The sequence below is a fragment of the Chiloscyllium plagiosum genome, unplaced genomic scaffold, assembly GCF_037043375.1.
Source record: "Chiloscyllium plagiosum isolate Xiang-an unplaced genomic scaffold, Cpla_swu_hap1 HiC_scaffold_2, whole genome shotgun sequence".
NCBI lineage: Eukaryota > Metazoa > Chordata > Chondrichthyes > Orectolobiformes > Hemiscylliidae > Chiloscyllium > Chiloscyllium plagiosum.
Genome location: NW_028270140.1, coordinates 129,001,159 through 129,018,036, shown reverse-complemented (window position 1 = coordinate 129,018,036; position 16,878 = coordinate 129,001,159). Strand labels below are relative to the sequence as shown.

Genomic DNA, 16,878 nt, shown 5'->3' with positions numbered 1-16,878 from the left:
TTTGAGTTACATGTAGTATAATAAGCACAGATATGATAATAAGATGGTGATGCATATAATGATGCAACAGTGACGACAGCAGTAAAAGGCAAGAGACTGTGAAAGAAGGAATGTTTATTCTGTATTAGTGACAGATGCAGTTACAGGGAACAGTGTTAGCTACAAGATAAATTTGTAAATAAAGGATTTTTACAGAAATCTACCACAGTCAGACAGCAGTTACTCAAGACTAAGAAGATATCATTACAGGCCACAAACCACTAGAAGAGACAAGGATGGCCATTTCTTTAATGTGGAGGATAGAACCCCAAACCACAAGCCTCGAGACAACATTCTCAAACTATTATGTACCTTTTTTTTTAACCCTTTCCATTTCCTCACATATTTCTTTTAAACACCCATAATCAGTGGGAATAAATTATTGTGAGAATATATGTTGAATTCTAAACTAAACATTACATTATGTTCAATTGAATTGTTAATGCTACCATTACATTGCTTAATTCAATATGTTAATGGACCTCAGCCAAGGCTTTTAAGTAGTTGGTCAATCTGGCAGATTTTGTTTGCATTCAGTTACTTATCCCTGCTCTAATTCTTGAAGGAGCACTAAGGTGCGCAGGGAGATATTCAAAAGGGAAAACACAGATTTTAAAAATAAGCTGAAGAGGGAGTCAAGAAAATTAACGACACCTGCAGCTCCCCTCCAACACTAAATTTCCACCAAATTCAGGCACCACAGGACACCGGGCCTCATCAATGATCAACATTTGGCACACATTTTCAATTTGGCTGTTTTGCACTGTACTGTCCTCACTTTGTTGGATAGCTTTGTAATTGCATTTGTCTGCTGGCAATTGATATGTCAGCCAAAACAGAATAAGGCCTCCAAGTTTCTGAGGAAGGGTCATTGGACTGAAATGTTTCTGTCCAAGATGCAGCCAGATCTGCTGAGCTTTTCCAGCAATTTCTGCTTTTGTTTCTGGTTGACAACATCCCCAGTTCTTTTGGTTTCTACAAACTTAGAACCCTGGTGTAACATAGGTGAAAATCTTGGATGTTGGGTGCTAATGACTGCACCTTTACAAGCTTAACTGTTGCCTGGGAGTTGTGGCCTCGATCAGGCGTTTCTCTTGATTTTGGTCTCGAAGTTGTGGGACCCACAACCTTTCATGCGCATCACTTCCCTGTTCCCCCCATAGAATGAAAGTAAGAACAGTTGACTAACTTTAAAAATCAAGTCAATTCCCTTAAGATGTGCGGTCAGGAGGGGCCTGGTGGGGCCCGGTCAAGTTTGGGAGCTTGCCCTTTTAAGAGGTGGTGTCCTTTCCGGATTGAGCTGAGGCGAGGGTAGGGAAGAGGCGGACTGAAAGTGACGGGCACATCATCAGCCCTGCAAGAGGGGGGAAGCAAGACCCAGAGACACACATTGTCTACCAGTTGATGAGTGCAGTGGAAAAGGCAAAACTAACTCCTCTCCCTTGGATGTTTTGAGAGAGGGGGAAATTCTGTAACGTTTTTGGAGGAATAAGCAGCTACTCCTGGAGGTTTGAACACACACAAGAAGAATATTTCAAACATTTAGAGGGAGAGAGACAGAGGGGGAGAAAAAAAGACACCCCCCCTTCCCCCCAAGTGATTTGACAAGAAGGTAGGAGAGGTTTTCATTCACGGGAGAGGAGACATGGTAAATTTGTGATTTTTTTTTACCCTTTGAACAACCCACATGTGAACCAGAGAGAGAGAGAGACACTCAGGAAAATGTAGGATCTGCAACAGCAAATAAGAGAGGGTTGGTTGGCCGTCTTTCTAATTTTATCTTGTTCGTGTCGTTATTTTTTTTGCTGGTTGTCGATTGTAATTTTAAAAGAAAATCGTTCTTCTCCTCCTTCCCCCCCCCCCCCCCCGCCCCCGGTCCAGGTGTCGGTTCCCGAGTCTCTCTGAAAGTGCCTTCTACATGTTTGCAAGTGTTATGGACGTGAGTGTGTTCAAAAGGAGGAGAGGGTCGAGTTGGGAGATGCGATGGTCACTATGTGTCCTGATGGCAGCCGCGGTTACTACTTGCTCCTGGCCGGACTCTGCCTCTTCGCCGCCTCTTGCTTCCACTCCGAGGACGAGTTTCCCTCCCTTCTGGCCTGGCTCTTCTGCAGGCTCCTCTTCTACTCGGCCCTGAGCCTGGGCAGCCTGCTGCTGGGCACCCTCCTGGTCCTGGCCAAGCAGAGCCGCCTCAAGCCACTCCGCTTCCCCAGAGAGATGGACAGGTCGCCCGGGGCTCCCCAGCTTCTGCGCCAGCTCACGGTAAGGTGTACAACTCTCGGACACGCAGGACTTGCATTTATGTAGCGCCTTTAACGCTGATGACACTTCACAGGGAGCATTCATGACCCTGCGCGAGCATAAGGATAAAAAACATTCAAATAGTGCTAGACAATTCAGATTGTGTAAGGGCAATATTTCTTGATTTCTTGTCAGACTTAAAGCAAACCTAAAATGTCATTGGAGGTCTGTACTATTCAAGCCAACGCATTTGGAAGTTTCTGTTGTCTTTCAAATCACTTAATACCGTTTAGGACCATGTAGTCAGATTCCAATTTGGTCCAGTTTGACTAACTGGACTGAACGTGGAACTATTATGTCAGTTGACCCAAAAGTTGGGTTAAAAAGTAGGCGTTGCCTTAAAGGGGGAAAGTACGGAGAAAATGTGTTGGGGAAGTAGTTCTACAATTTGGGACTTAAAGTAGCTGAAGGTATGACCACTGAAATTGGCAGTACATAATGCCAGAATTATAGGAGTCCATGTGGGGCTTGAGAATCTGGAAGGTTTTTGTTTCTAGGGAGAGGGGTGATAGTGTGTGAAGCCTTATAGGGATAAGAGGAAAAAAAACGAAAATTTAAAATTCAAGCCATGCTTGAATGGGAGCTGGGGAGATTGGAATTTTCTGTGACATTGGATAAGAGCAGAAGAGTTTTGTCAAACTTCAAGTTTACAGAGGGTATAATGTGGGAGATGCCAAGATTGTGTTGGTGTAAGAGGATATACATTTTTCACTGAGACGTGAGCTGAGACAGGTGGTCAGGCATTGTAATGGAAGTGAAATGAGTTGGTGTGAGTGATGCATAAATATCAGATTGGAAACTCATCTTGTGATCAGATATGATATCAACACATGTACATTTAAAAAAAAGTTGGTGATTTATTTGGATTCAAAGTAAGTTCTCTCCAAAACAGTCGAGGAAAGGAACGAGAGGGGAGGTGATTCTCTTTTTTTATGAATAATGGTCCATTCCCTGAAAGAAAGCAGATATAAGAAGGAATTTCAAAGGAGGAATTGGATGTATAGTTGAAAGGAATGTTTTTTATAAAAGGGCTACGGGGAAAGGTTTTATTCTTGAATTAATTGGATAACTTGACTAAAGAGGCAGCAGAGGCTTCCTTCTATGTTGCAAGGTTCTATGATACATGATTATGATTCAATTGGAACCCTACTCTAACACTAAAGCAAAGAACTGTAGATGTCAAAAATCTGAAATATCAACAGAATGCTAGAAATACGCAGCAGGTCAGGCAGCATTTGTGGAGAGAAACAAGTAACCCTTTGAGGCTAAGTTTTTTTTGTTAGAATGAAATGTATTCTCTTGGTGACTTGGCATTTACTTCACCTCCAAACTTTATTCCTTTCTGGCGGACATTAATATGATCAGAACATTGTTGAGAATTCAAATAAGACTGGGTCCATGTATGCTGATATTAATATGGTATATTTCATGCTGGCCTGAAAAGATGGCTATCAATTTGATACGGAAATTAATTTCCACTTCTATGCTAGGCTCAAATGCAGGTTCTGCTTTGGTATTAAAGTACGTTTTGTTCTCGCTGTCCGCAGCTTGTTCTCTCTTCCTGACCTCTTCCTTTTATTCCTGCTATCTTTGTCTGCAGGCTCATATTTGGTCTCTCCAGTTATTGCTCCTGGTCAGCAGTTTCTCATCCATTTTTCCTCCTGTTTATGCCATATTAAGAACTACAGTATACTTTCCTCTTTTAAATTATAATTGTCGTGGCCTGAAAGTGGGTAGGTTGGTGAGTGTAACTTAATTGCACCCTGATTTTTGAACCTATTCTGTAGTGAAGTTATTATTTTCTGTGAACTCGATGACTCCTAATGTGCATTGGTGAAATGGAAAGGCTCCATATATAGGTATAAGTTGTTAACTGGTCACCCTGTGATGGAGCCACATGCAATCATATTTGTGTTTTTCTTTCTATGAATTGTCTATTTCAAGGAAATAAATTATTTAAAAACCTCAATTATCATCACTGCCATGGAATTCTTTGGTATCCTTTTGTAAACATTCAATTTTGGAACTAGTGTGTCAAGTTGTTTCATGCAGCAAGTATATGGAGTATTTGTTGTGTCTTCAAAACCAGTTACAGAGATGCCAGTCTCCTCATGGGTTAATAATTCTAGAGTTCAGTTGCAAAAACATTTTACTTTTGCAAGATGATGGATAGTGGCACCAATCATCTCTCCTACATAGTGTTTAGGCAGATGATTATTGGATCAACCGCACCAAGTTCTGTTTGCTTTATATCAGCTATGATATCAACACATTTACATTTTATTTATTTGGATTGAAAGTAAATACTCTCCAAAAACAGTCGAGGAAAGGAACGAAAGGGGAGGTGATTCTCTCTTTTTATGAATAATGGTCCATTCCCTGAAAGGAAGCAGATATGAGGGAATTTCAAAGGAGGAATTGGATGTATAGTTGAAAGGATTTTTTCTTCTTTTTTGAAAGGGCTATAGGGAGAGGTCTTATTCTGGAATGAATTGGATAACTTGACCAAAGAGGAGCAGAGGCTTCCTTCTATGCTGCAAGATTCTATGAAACGCGATTATGATTCAGTAGGAGCCCTACTCTAACACTAAAGCAAAGTACTGTAGATGTCAAAAATGTGAAACCACAACAGAATGCCAGAAATACACAGCAGGTCAGGCAGCATTTGTGGAGAGAACCAAGTTACCCTTTGAGGCTAAGTTTTGTTAGAATGAAATGTATTCTCTTGGTGACTGGCATTTAGATGCAGTGAGAAAAACAAAGTGAGAAGTTACAGGAGGGAATTGCAGAGGAGGGAGGGCCAAGAATAATTGAAATTTGCCACAAGAGAAGAACAGTAGAAAGATTATATATAAAGAGGTATGAAGTGCATATAGGAATTATAGTCTGTGTAATTGACTTTGAAGACATTACAAATACTCTGCACTTGCAGCTTGAAACAATCCCAAACCATATTGAACACTCGCCCCAAAACTCAATGTTAAAAGTAGTGAAGAAGAATTCCAGGGCATTGATATTTTTTAGGCTGTTTGAACGATAGCATGTTACTTCATGTGAATCATCAAATGAGTCTTAGAAAGTGTTCTATCTCTTTGAAATGGACTTCTTTTTTCTCTCCGACCACAAAGAAGGACGCAAGTATACGACTGTAGGTGTCACAAGGTGGCCACTTAACAGCTCACATTTATATAAGGTAGAGTGAGGCAGTGGAGGGATTTAAAAATAAAATTGAGAAGTTAATGTAGAGCAATGAGGACGAGGACATTGGTGTACAGAATTTGATGCGAGGTGTTACAAACACTTTCAGGGTAAAAGAGTAACTAGAGAGAGAATAGGGCTCCATAAAGATCAAAGGAGATAGGTGAGGTACTAAATGAATATTTTGCATGAACTTGGGGAATTGATGTCTTGAAAGGAATTCATATTGCAGAAGAGGAGGTCTTAAAATGCATGAAGGTAGAGAAATTCATAGAACATAGAACAATACAGCACAGAACAAACCCTTCTATATTGAGTATAGAAGCAAAGAGGTGCTTCTGCAGCTGTACAGGGCCCTGGTGAGACCATACCTGGAGTACTGTGTGCAATTCTGGTCTCCAAATTTGAGAAAAGACATTCTGGCTATTGAGGGAGTGCAGCGAAGGTTCACGAGGTCAATTCCTGGAATGGCAGGATTACCTTACACTGAAAGACTGAAGCGACTGGGCTTGTATACCCTTGAGTTTCGAAGACTGAGAGGGGATCTGATTGAGACGCATCAGATTATGAAAGGATTGGACACTCTGGCAGTAGGAAACATATTTCCACTGATGGGTGAGTGCCGAACCAGAGGACACAGCTTAAAAATACTGGGTTGACCATTTAGGACAGAGCTCAGGAGAAACTTCTTCACCCAGAGAGTGGTGGCTGTGTGGAATGCTCTGCCCCAGAGGGCAGTGGAGGCCCACTCTCTGGATTCATTTAAGAAAGAGTTGGATAGAGCTCTCAAAGATAGTGGAATCAAGGGTTATGGAGATAAGGCAGGAACAGGATACTGATTAGGAATGATCAGCCATGATTATATTGAATGGCGGTGCAGGCTTGAAGGTCTGAATGGCCTACTCCTGCACCTATTGTCTATTGTCTTTGGCCCACGATGTTGTGCCGAACATTTGTCCTAGCTTAAGCTATCCAATTGCCGCTTAAAGATCACCAATGATTCTGACTCTGCCATTCCCACAGGCAGCGCATTCCATGCCCCCACCACTCTCTGGGTAAAGAACCTACCTCTGACATCCCCCCCCCCCCTATACATTCCACCCTTCACCTTGAATTTATGTCCCCTTGTAAACTCTGTTGTACCCGGGGAAAAAGTCCCTGACTGTCTACTCTATCTATTCCTCTGATTATCTTATAAACCTCTATCAAGTCACCCCTCATCCTTCGCCGTTCCAATGAGAAAAGGCCTAGCACTCTCAACCTATCCTCTTACGACCTATTCTCCATTCCAGGCACATCCCGGTATATCTCCTCTGCACCCTCTCCAAAGCTTCCACATCTTTCCTAAAGTGAGGCGACCAGAACTGCACACAGTACTCCAAATGTGGCCTAACCAAAGTCCTGTACAGTTGCAACATCACTTCACGACTCTTGAATTCAATCCCTCTGCTAATGAACGCTAATACACCATAGGCCTTCTTATGAGCTCTATCCACCTGAGTGACAACTTTCAAAGATCTATGACCATAGACCCCAAGATCCCTCTGCTCCTCCACCTTACTAAGAACCCTACCGATAACCCTGTATTCTGCATTCTTATTTGTCCTTCCAAAATGGACAACCTCGCACTTGACAGGGTTGAACTCCATCTGCCACTCCTCAGCCCAGCTCTGCATCATATCTAAGTCCCTTTGAAGCCGACAACAGCCCTCCTCACTATCCACAACTCCACCAATCTTTGTATCGTCTGCAAATTTTCTGACCCACCCTTCGACTCCCTCTTCCAAGTCATTAATAAAAATTACAAACAGCAGAGGACCCAGAACTGATCCCTGCGGAACTCCACTTGTAACTGGGCTCCAGGCTGAATATTTACCATCTACCACCACTCTCTGACTTCGACCGGTTAGCCAGTTCTCTATCCAACTGGCTAAACTTCCCAATATCCCATGCCTCCTGACTTTCCGCATAAGCTTACCATGGGGAGCCTTATCAAATGCCTTACTAAAATCCATGTATACTACATCCACTGCTCTACCCTCATCCACATGCTTGGTCACCTCCTCAAAGAATTCAATAAGACTTGTAAGGCAAGACCTACCCCTCACAAATCCGTGCTGGCTGTCCCTAATCAAGCAGTGTCTTTCCAGATACTCATAAATCCTATCCGTCAGTACCCTTTCCATTATTTTGCCTACCACCGAAGTAAGACTAACTGGCCTGTAATTCCCAGGGTTATCCCTATTCCCTTTTTTGAACAGGGGCACAACATTCGCCACTCTCCAGTCCCCTGGTACCACCCCCATTGACAGTGAAGACGAAAAGATCATTGCCAATGGTTCTGCAATTTCCTCTCTTGCTTCCCACATAATCCTAGGATATATTCCGTCAGGCCCGGGGGACTTGTCTATCCTCCAGTTTTTCAAAATGCCCAACACATCTTCCTTCCTAACAAGTATCTCTTCTAGCTTACCAGACCGTTTCATACTCTCCTCTTCAACAATGCAGTCCCTCTCATTTGTAAATACTGAAGAAAAGTACTCATTCAAGACCTCTCCTAACTCTTCTGACTCAATACACAGTCGACTGTCCTTGATCAGACGTACCCTCGTTCTCGTCATTCTCATGTTTCTCACATCCGCATAAAAGGCCTTGGGGTTATCCTTGATCCTACCCGCCAAAGATTTTTCATGGAGGAGAAAGTGAGGGCTGCAGATGCTGGAGATCAGAGCTGAAAATGTGTTGCTGGAAAAGCGCAGCAGGTCAGGCAGCATCCAGGGAACAGGAATCTCCTGTTCCCTGGATGCTGCCTGACCTGCTGCGCTTTTCCAGCAAAGATTTTTCATGCCCTCTCATAGCCCTCCTAATCCCTTTCTTCAGCTCCCTCCTGGCTATCCTGTATCCCTCCAACGCTCTGTCCGAACCTCGTTTCCTCCAACCTTCTGTAAGCCTCCTTACAAGACATTCAACCTCCCTCGTCAACCAAGGTTCCTCACACGACCATCTCTTTCCTGCCTGACAGGTACATACATATCAAGGACATGTCGTATCTGTTCCTTGAAAAAGTTCCACATTTCAATGACATCCTTCCCTGACAGCCTATGCTCTCAATTTATGCTCCTCAGATCCTGTCTTGCAGCATCGTATTTGCCCTTCCCCCAATTGTAAAACCGCCCTGTTGCACGCACCTATCTCTCTCCATAACCAAGGTGAAAATCACAGAATTGTGGTCACCATCACCAAAATGCTCACACGCTAACAAGCCCATCACTTGTCCTGGTTCGTTACAGAGTACCAAATCCAATATGGCCTCGCCTCTGGTCGGGCAATCTACATACTGAGTTAGAAAAGCTTCCTGGACACACTGCACAAACACTGCCCCGTCCAATCTACTTGATCTAAAGAACTTCCTATCAATATTTGGGAAGTTGAAATCGCCCATGACTACTACCTTGTGGCTCTTGTACCTTTCCAAAATCTGTTTCCCAATCTGTTTCTCCACATCTCTGCTGCTATTTGGGGGCCTATAGTAAACATTCAATAAGGTGACTGCTCCTTTCCTATTTCTGACTTCAGCCCATACTACCTCCAAAGGCAGATCCCCCTCGAACTGCCTTTCTGCAGCCGTTGTACCATTTCTAATTAGCAACGCCACCCCCTCCATTTTTACCCCCCCCCCCCCCCAATCTTACTGAAACATCTGTAACCAGGAACGTCCAACAACCATTCCTGTCCCTCTTCTATCCACGTTTCCGTGATGGCCACAACATTGTAGTCCCAAGTACCGATCCATGCCTTAAGTTCACCCACCTTATTTCTGATACTCCTTGCGTTGAAGTATACACACTTGAGCCCATCTCTGTGTCTGCAAGTATTCCCTGTCAGTGCTATCTTCTCCACAGCCTCCCTACATTCTTGGACATCCTGAAAAACAGCTAACCTACTTGCTGAACTGCAGGTCCGGATCCCATCCCCCTGCCAAATTAGTTTAAACCCCCCCGAAGATTGCTAGCAAACCTACCTCCCAGGATATTGGTGCCCTTCTGGTTCAGGTGCAACCCTTCCTGCTTGTACAGGTCCCACCCTCCCCAGAATGCAGTCCAATTGTCCAAATACCTGAAGCCCTCCCTCCTACACCATCCTTGCAGCCACGTGTTCAACTGCACTCTCTCCCTATTCCTTGCCTCACTGTCACGTGGCACCGGCAACAACCCAGAGATGATGACTCTGTCCGTCCTAGCTTTTAGCTTCCAGCCTAACTCCGAGCTCCTGAATGACCTCCCCACCCCTCTTCCTACCTATGTCGTTGGTGCCAATGTGCACCACGACTTCTGGCTGCACACCCTCCCCCTTAATGATTCTGAAGACACGGTCTGCGACATCTCGGACCCTGGCACCCGGGAAGCAACAAACCATCCGAGAGTCTCGCCCATGTCCACAGAACCACCTGTCTGTCCCTCTAACTATAGAGTCTCTTATAACTAGCGCCCTCCTCCTCTCCCCCTTTCCCTTCTGGGCCTCAGAGCGGACATCGTGCCAGAGACCCGGTCACTGCAGCTTACCCCTGCTCGGCTGTCCGTCATCTCTCCCCCCCCCCCCCCCCCCCCCCCAAACAGTATCCAAAGCAGTATACTTATTGTTGAGGGGAACGACCCACAGGGGATCCCTGCACTGCTTGCTTCCTCCCCTTCCCACCTCTAACTGTTACCCAGCTACCTCTGTTCTTTGGTGTAACTATGTCCCTGTAGCTTCTATCTATCACCCTCTGTGTCTCGAATAATCCTCAGTTCATCCAACTCCAGCTCTAGTTCCCTAACGCGGTCTGTGAGGAGCTGGAGCTGGCTGCACTTCCTGCAGGTGAAGTCGGCAGGAGCATCGCTGGTCACCCCCTACCTCAAACATCCTGCAGGAGGAACATTCCACTGCCTGCGCTGCCATAACTCTACACTTAGTCTCCAAAACAAGAACACTAAGTAGTTTACCTGTTCAGCCGACTGAGTCCTTTTTTTTAGGTTAGAGGAGGAGGGAGGGTGGGAGACACTACACGTGTAGTGTCACGGGTTCCTTCTCCACTCAAACTTCTTACCTTCTCAGAAGCCTCTGTTGACGACTTCCGTGTTCCCGCTCCTAATTGGAAAAAAAACAGACTCCGAAAAGAAAAACGTTAATTTAAACTGGTCTCCGCTTACCTTCCGGCTCCCCTCTCTGTGTGCCCGCTGTAGCACTGAGGTCGAAGCCTTGGAGGTACGCGCTTTTAAATCAAACTTCTTACCTTCATGGGACCTGCTCAAGTGTAATCCAGAGCTTTGTGAGAAGCTATGGAAGAGATTGTTGGGCCCCTTGTTGAGATATTTGTACCATTGACAGCCACTGGTGAGATGCCAGAAGGCTGGAGGTTGGCCAATGTGGTGCCATTATTTAAGGAATGCTGTAAGGAAACGGCAGGGAATTATAGACCGGTGATCTGATGTCAGTGGTGGGAAAGTTTTTGGAGGGGATTCTGAGAGACAGAATTTTACATGCAATTGGAAAGGCAAGTACTGATTAGGAGTAGGCAGTAGGGGTAGGGGTGACTTTATGCATGGGCAATCGTGTCTCACTAATTAGAATACAGAACATTAAAGCACAGTAAGGGCCCTTCGACTCTCAATGGTTTCACAGCTCAGCGCAACAATCTGCAGCCCGTCTAACTTACACTATTCCATACTTGTCCATATGCCTATCCAATGACCATATAAATGCCCTTAAAGTTGGCGAGTCGAGTTTGATCATTCAAAGTTAAGCTAAAGTACCAGATAGGTAATGAGATTTATAGCAATAATCGTCAGTATGTAGTGTATTTGTTATTATAGTACTAATTATGTTGAAACAGATAAAGATAATTTATTATTAAGAGGTGATTGTCAATTCTTTGCTGAATATAAAGTTCAAAACACACTGAGTGGCAGACGCAACATTGTTTTTTCAAGAGTGCTGGTTAGATTTTTTGAAGATGGGACAAACCAGAGTGAAAGCAGTGTCAGATGTCATATATATGGACTTTAGCAAAGCGTTTGACAAGTTCCATATGGTAGACAGGTTAGAAAGTTACATCACATGGGATAGAGAGAGTTAACCAATTGGATACAAAATTAGCTTGAAGGTAGAAGACAGATGGTGATGATAGAGGGTTTTGGACTGAATGCCCAAGGATTGGTGCTGCATCCACTGTTTTTTGTCATTTATATAAATGATTTTGATGTGAATATAGGAGGCATGGTTAGTAAGTTTGCGGATGATACCAAAATAGGTGGTATAGTGGACAGTGAAGAAGATTATCTCGAGTACAACAGGAGCTTAATCAGATGGGCCAGTGGGCTGAGGAGTGGCATATGGAGTTTAATTTAGATGAATGTGAGGTGCTGCACTTCGGAAAAAACAAATCAAAACAGACTTCTACAGTTAGTAGTAGGCCCTTAGGGAATGTTGACAAACAAGGAGACCTAGGGGTGCAGGTGCCTTGAAAATGGAGCCTGAGGCACACAGGATGGTCAAGAAGGCGTTTGACTTGCTTGCTTTCATTGGTCAGTGTATTGATTATAAGGAGTTGGGAAGTCATGTTGCGGCTGCACAGGACATTGACCACAATATTCCAAAAGTGGCTTAACCAATCTGGTCTCTCTCCTACAGGAAAGATGATGTTAAACTTGAAAGGGTTCAGAAAAGATTTACAAAGATGTTGCCAGGTTTGGAGGGTTTGAGCTATAGAATAGGCTGAGGCTTTTTTTTTCCCCTGGAGCTTCAGAGGCTGGGGGCATGATATTATAGAGGTTTATAAAATCGTGAGGGGCGTGGATAGGGTGAATAGCCAAGGTCGTTTCCCCAGGGTAGGGGAGTCAAAACTAGGGGTCGAAGGTTTAAGATGAAAGGGAGTTAAGTGACCTGAGGGGCAACTTTTTCATGCAAGTGAGGGTGTGGAACGAGCTGATGGAGGAAGTGATTGAGGCTGGTACAATTACAGAATTTAAAAGACATCTGGAAGTGTATATGAATAGGAAAGGTTTAGAGGGAAGTGGGTTAAGTGCTGTCAAATGGAACTAGATCAGTTTTAAGATAAATGGTTGGAATGGCCGAGTTGAACTGAAGGGTCTGTTTACAGGTCATTCCGCAATGATGCGCAGTTCGTCAGTGCGAAGTGGCTATAATTTGATGTTTGTATAATGTGAACTTTCTACTGAACGGGTATAGTGATTTTCTATTAGTGATCTTGTGCAGTGCGATTTAAAATAAAAATTTAAACATGGTTTTCCTTAGCGCAACCTTTGCAGAGGGACACAACTATCGTGTTATAGCAGAACAACCTGTATATGCTGTAGGACTCTGATTCTGTGTTATGTAAAGGAAGAGCTTTGGACAAATCTGAGCTTGTACAGGCAAGAATTTGGCAGGCAGCTGAACAGGAGATTTGTAAATTCATGGCTTGAGAGTAAACGATTATATAGCCTCTTCAACAGAAGAAATGGGGAGATTGGTAGTTTTGCAAAAATTATAGTATGTTGTTTCTGTCAAGGGGTTTCAAAGAATTTCTAAGGGTGGAATACCAATGTTATATACATTGTCTGATTCAGTTTGAGTGAGTAGCTTGGTAGCGGATTAGAACCAAAAACAAATATGCCATTTTTCTTATGGAAGATAAGTAAGGTCGTTTGGGTTTTCAGCTCTCAATTGATGCTAGTGTAATCCTAATCCTAATCTGAATAGATATTATTGGTAGGCTGTGTAACCACTTAGCCATGTTGATTCACTGCACATTGCTAATATTTCACTCTGGAAGATGGCTTCGACATTGCTAGCAAATGGCTATCTTCAAATTTTACCATTGAGGTTTAACAGTATAAAAAGAATGCAGTGAAGGAGTATTGATATGTTTCAGCAAAATGTTTACTATAGCAAACTGAACACCATTAATTCATAACCTAGTATGTAAAATTCTGTCTTCTCTCCTTCATTTCTCAGACACACCCATGCACATCACTGACCTTCCCCACCAACAATTGTTTATAAACTTTCATTTCTCGTCCAGTTTTAGCACTGGCACCTTGTTTTGTGAGCCTAATACTCTCATTAAGATGCCTCTGGTGAGGTATATCATGACCAGTTGTAGGGAACTTGCTCTGTCACGTTCTTCAAGTGTAGCTTTGTAATTTTTTCCCATTTCTATGCAGCATTCTTCTGAGTGAGAATTGATCATTTGTGACAAATGGTGGTTTTGCACAGAGAACTTGTGCCCACAAAGAACTATATGAAACTGATTCACTATGCCTTAGGGTTTGTGGAATTAAAACATTTGTACCATAAGTATGACCTGAATTCAAATGTATGACCCATAAGAGAAAATATTGTGGGCTGTTGAATTGGCAATATTTCATTTTTAAAGTAGCGTCACCTCCTCCCAAGTTCAGTGGTGGACTGTGACTTTAAGCTCTTTGAACAGGACGGATCATCTCTGAAATAATGCAGTGATTTGAATTTACCCTTCATGGCTAATTGTGGAAATCTGAAATTTCCCATTTTTAATATCTAATCTGACATTGTCCTCACAGCCTTCGTTTGAAAGTGCTAGAAAGAGTTTTTCTTTGGGGGGAAAAAAAAACACCCAGTTATTATATAAGTAGATAAAACATTAGGAAAGAGGCTTGCAAAGGACTGCAAATTCTTAGGCCAGCTCACCCCCTTTCTAGGCTGGCAGTGTAAAGCTCTCTGTAGTAGGTGGTGGTGGTAGTAGGAATAGGTACAAAGCCTCCTATAATGAGGGCGGTTCCTTCAGGAGGCCAACACCTTGTTCCCCATTTAGCAATTGAAGGGAACATTTCACCTTGCTTACTGAAATATGTTGCAAATCAGAGCTAATAGTTAACCACCTTCAGACATGTGTAAATAATACCTTTTGTACTGGACACTTGCACTATCAACCTACATGGTTTAGATAATCTTGTAACATGTGTAATTCTGGAATAAACCTACATAATTATCATTTACAGTAAAATATTTGGGGTTTAATCCAAAGTACAAAGATCATCAGGTTCCCCCTCCCATTATATGAATGCTGGAGGGAATGTGTTCTTACAACACTAGTTCAATAATTCCCAAAATAATTGGATTTGTTGTTGGAATTTGCAAAGCACAATACCGTGTAGGTAGCTTTTTAGACCCACTTTGCTATCTCCAGTGGTGTGGTGAAATCAATTGGAGATCACTTAACATTTGCAGATAGGGGCAAGAAATCGCATCCTGTGTAAACACAGCACTAGTGAGAGCACATCATGTACAGCTCCCACCTAAAAATGGGCAACTGCTAAGAAATTTGGGCTGTTACCCTGGAGGCTTGAATAAGTTCTCCCCTAAATTGAACAGTAGATGCTGTTGAAGGAGGAATGCATTTATGTCAAAGTGAACATGTAGCCATTAATTTCCAGCTTTTACGAAATCAGTGCTAATACACCAACAGCAAAACTGAGATAAATCATTTATTCCTGTGATCATCTTTGCTTCCTTGACTCTGAAGAATGTTAAACTGATGAATGATTATGTGCCAGTAATAGTCTCCATTGCAAATGAATCCAAATCATTCCCAGAAATGTTGAAGCTAGTGTGTGTGTTGTATCATGTTTCAATTTTTAAAATTCATTTGTGGAAATTGATGGAGTGTGGTCTATTCTTTCACAGTAATTTGTTTAATCAGTATTAGCAGAAGCTGCAAATAGGTTGCTGTCATAAACAGTGGAATTTTATAAATTTGGAACTAAATGAAAAATATTAAAGAAGAAAGCAGCTACTTATGTGTTTTGGTAGTAGGAAATATTTTGGATTATTTGGTGATCTCTTGCTATTTTCTAGTGTGAGGGTGATGGCCTACTATCGCGAGGCTATTAATCCAGAGATACAAGTATTGTTCTGGGTACTTGGGTTCAAATCCCACCATGGCAGGTGTTAGAACTTGAATAAAATCTGGAATTAAAAGTTTAATGTTGACCATGAAATCATTGATTGTCAGAAAAACCCATTTGGTTCACCTAATATCCTTTTAGGAAAGTAAATTGCCATCTGAGACCAGACACACCAGAATGTGGTTGAATCTGATTTGCCTTTTGAAATAGCTGAGTAAGTTACTCAGTTGTAACAATTGCTAGAATGTTTTTTAAAAAAAAAAGAAACTGCATGGAGCGCTCATTGATCTAAGCCCTAAAAAGCCAAGGCAAACACCTCTCTGTCAATTTAAAGTGCTCCTTACTGACACCACTTGCGCCAAAATTGGAAGGGGTATCTCCGACTAGTTAAGCGACAGCCTGATATAATCATACTCATCGTCATAGCCTACAGACCTTTCATCCAGGCACCACCATCACCAACAGGACACACCTGGCAGCAGTGCTGGCACTGTGGTATGCAGCCCTGATGTCCTGGGTGTGCTCAACATTGACTCCAGACGCCATGAATCTCATGGTACCAGGCCAAACATGGGCAAGGAAATTAGAATTAGAATCCCTATGGTGTGGAAACAGGCCCCTCGGCCCAAGTCCACACTGACCCTCCGGAGAGCAACCCATTCCCCTAACCTATATTTACTCCTGACTTAATAATCTACAATATAGGCATTCAGCATGGCCAATTCACCTCACCTGCACATCTTTGGATTGTAGGAGGAAGCCAGACCACGTGGAGGAAACCTGTGCAGACATGGGGAGAATGTGCAGACTACACACAGGCAGACAGCTGCCCGAGGCTGGGATCAAACCTGGGTCCCTGGTGCTGAGGGGCATCAGTACTAACCACTGAGCCACCATGCTGCCCAGAAATCTTATGATGATTATCACATGCTATTCTCCTTCGGATGTTGAATAATATTTGTAGGAAGCATTTGAGGATACTAAGGGTGCAGAATGTACTGAGTGGGGATTTTCAGTATCCACCATAGAGTGGCTTGGCAGGATGACTAGTGATTTGAGCTGATCAAATCCTAAAGGACAGTGATGCACAACGGGGTCTGTGACAGGTAGTGATGGAAGACTGTACTTGACCTGATCCTTGTCAGCCTGCATGTGCTGATATCAGTAAGGGAGATCACTGCACGGTTCTTGTGGAGATGAAGTCATGCCATAACATCAAAAATACCTTGCATTGTTGTTTGGTGTGGTACTATCATAGTGCTAAATGGGAAAGACTTTGAACAAATAGAGCAACTCCTGTCTAGAAATCGGAGGGTCATCTGCAGCAGAATTGTACTCCAACACATTCTGCTGAGGAACATTTCAACTCCCTCCTCCCACTCTGCCGAGGACATGCAGATCCTGGGCCACTCCCTCA

General features: G+C 43.1%; 1 protein-coding gene across 2 annotated transcripts in view; it reads left to right on the top strand.

Moving 5' to 3' along the window:
* Positions 1–1,376: 1,376 nt before the first annotated feature.
* The window catches only part of snx25 (sorting nexin 25), a 230,848-nt gene continuing 215,346 nt past the window's right edge, over positions 1,377–16,878 (top strand). The window contains exons 1-2 of one of the 2 annotated variants that reach the window (XM_043705938.2): positions 1,377–1,651; positions 1,921–2,298. In XM_043705938.2, coding sequence (XP_043561873.1) covers positions 2,023–2,298 — 276 coding nt within the window. In that variant the 5' untranslated portion in view covers positions 1,377–1,651; positions 1,921–2,022. Of the gene's footprint in view, positions 1,793–1,920; positions 2,299–16,878 lie in introns of both variants that reach the window. The other variant, XM_043705929.2, reaches the window with a different exon arrangement.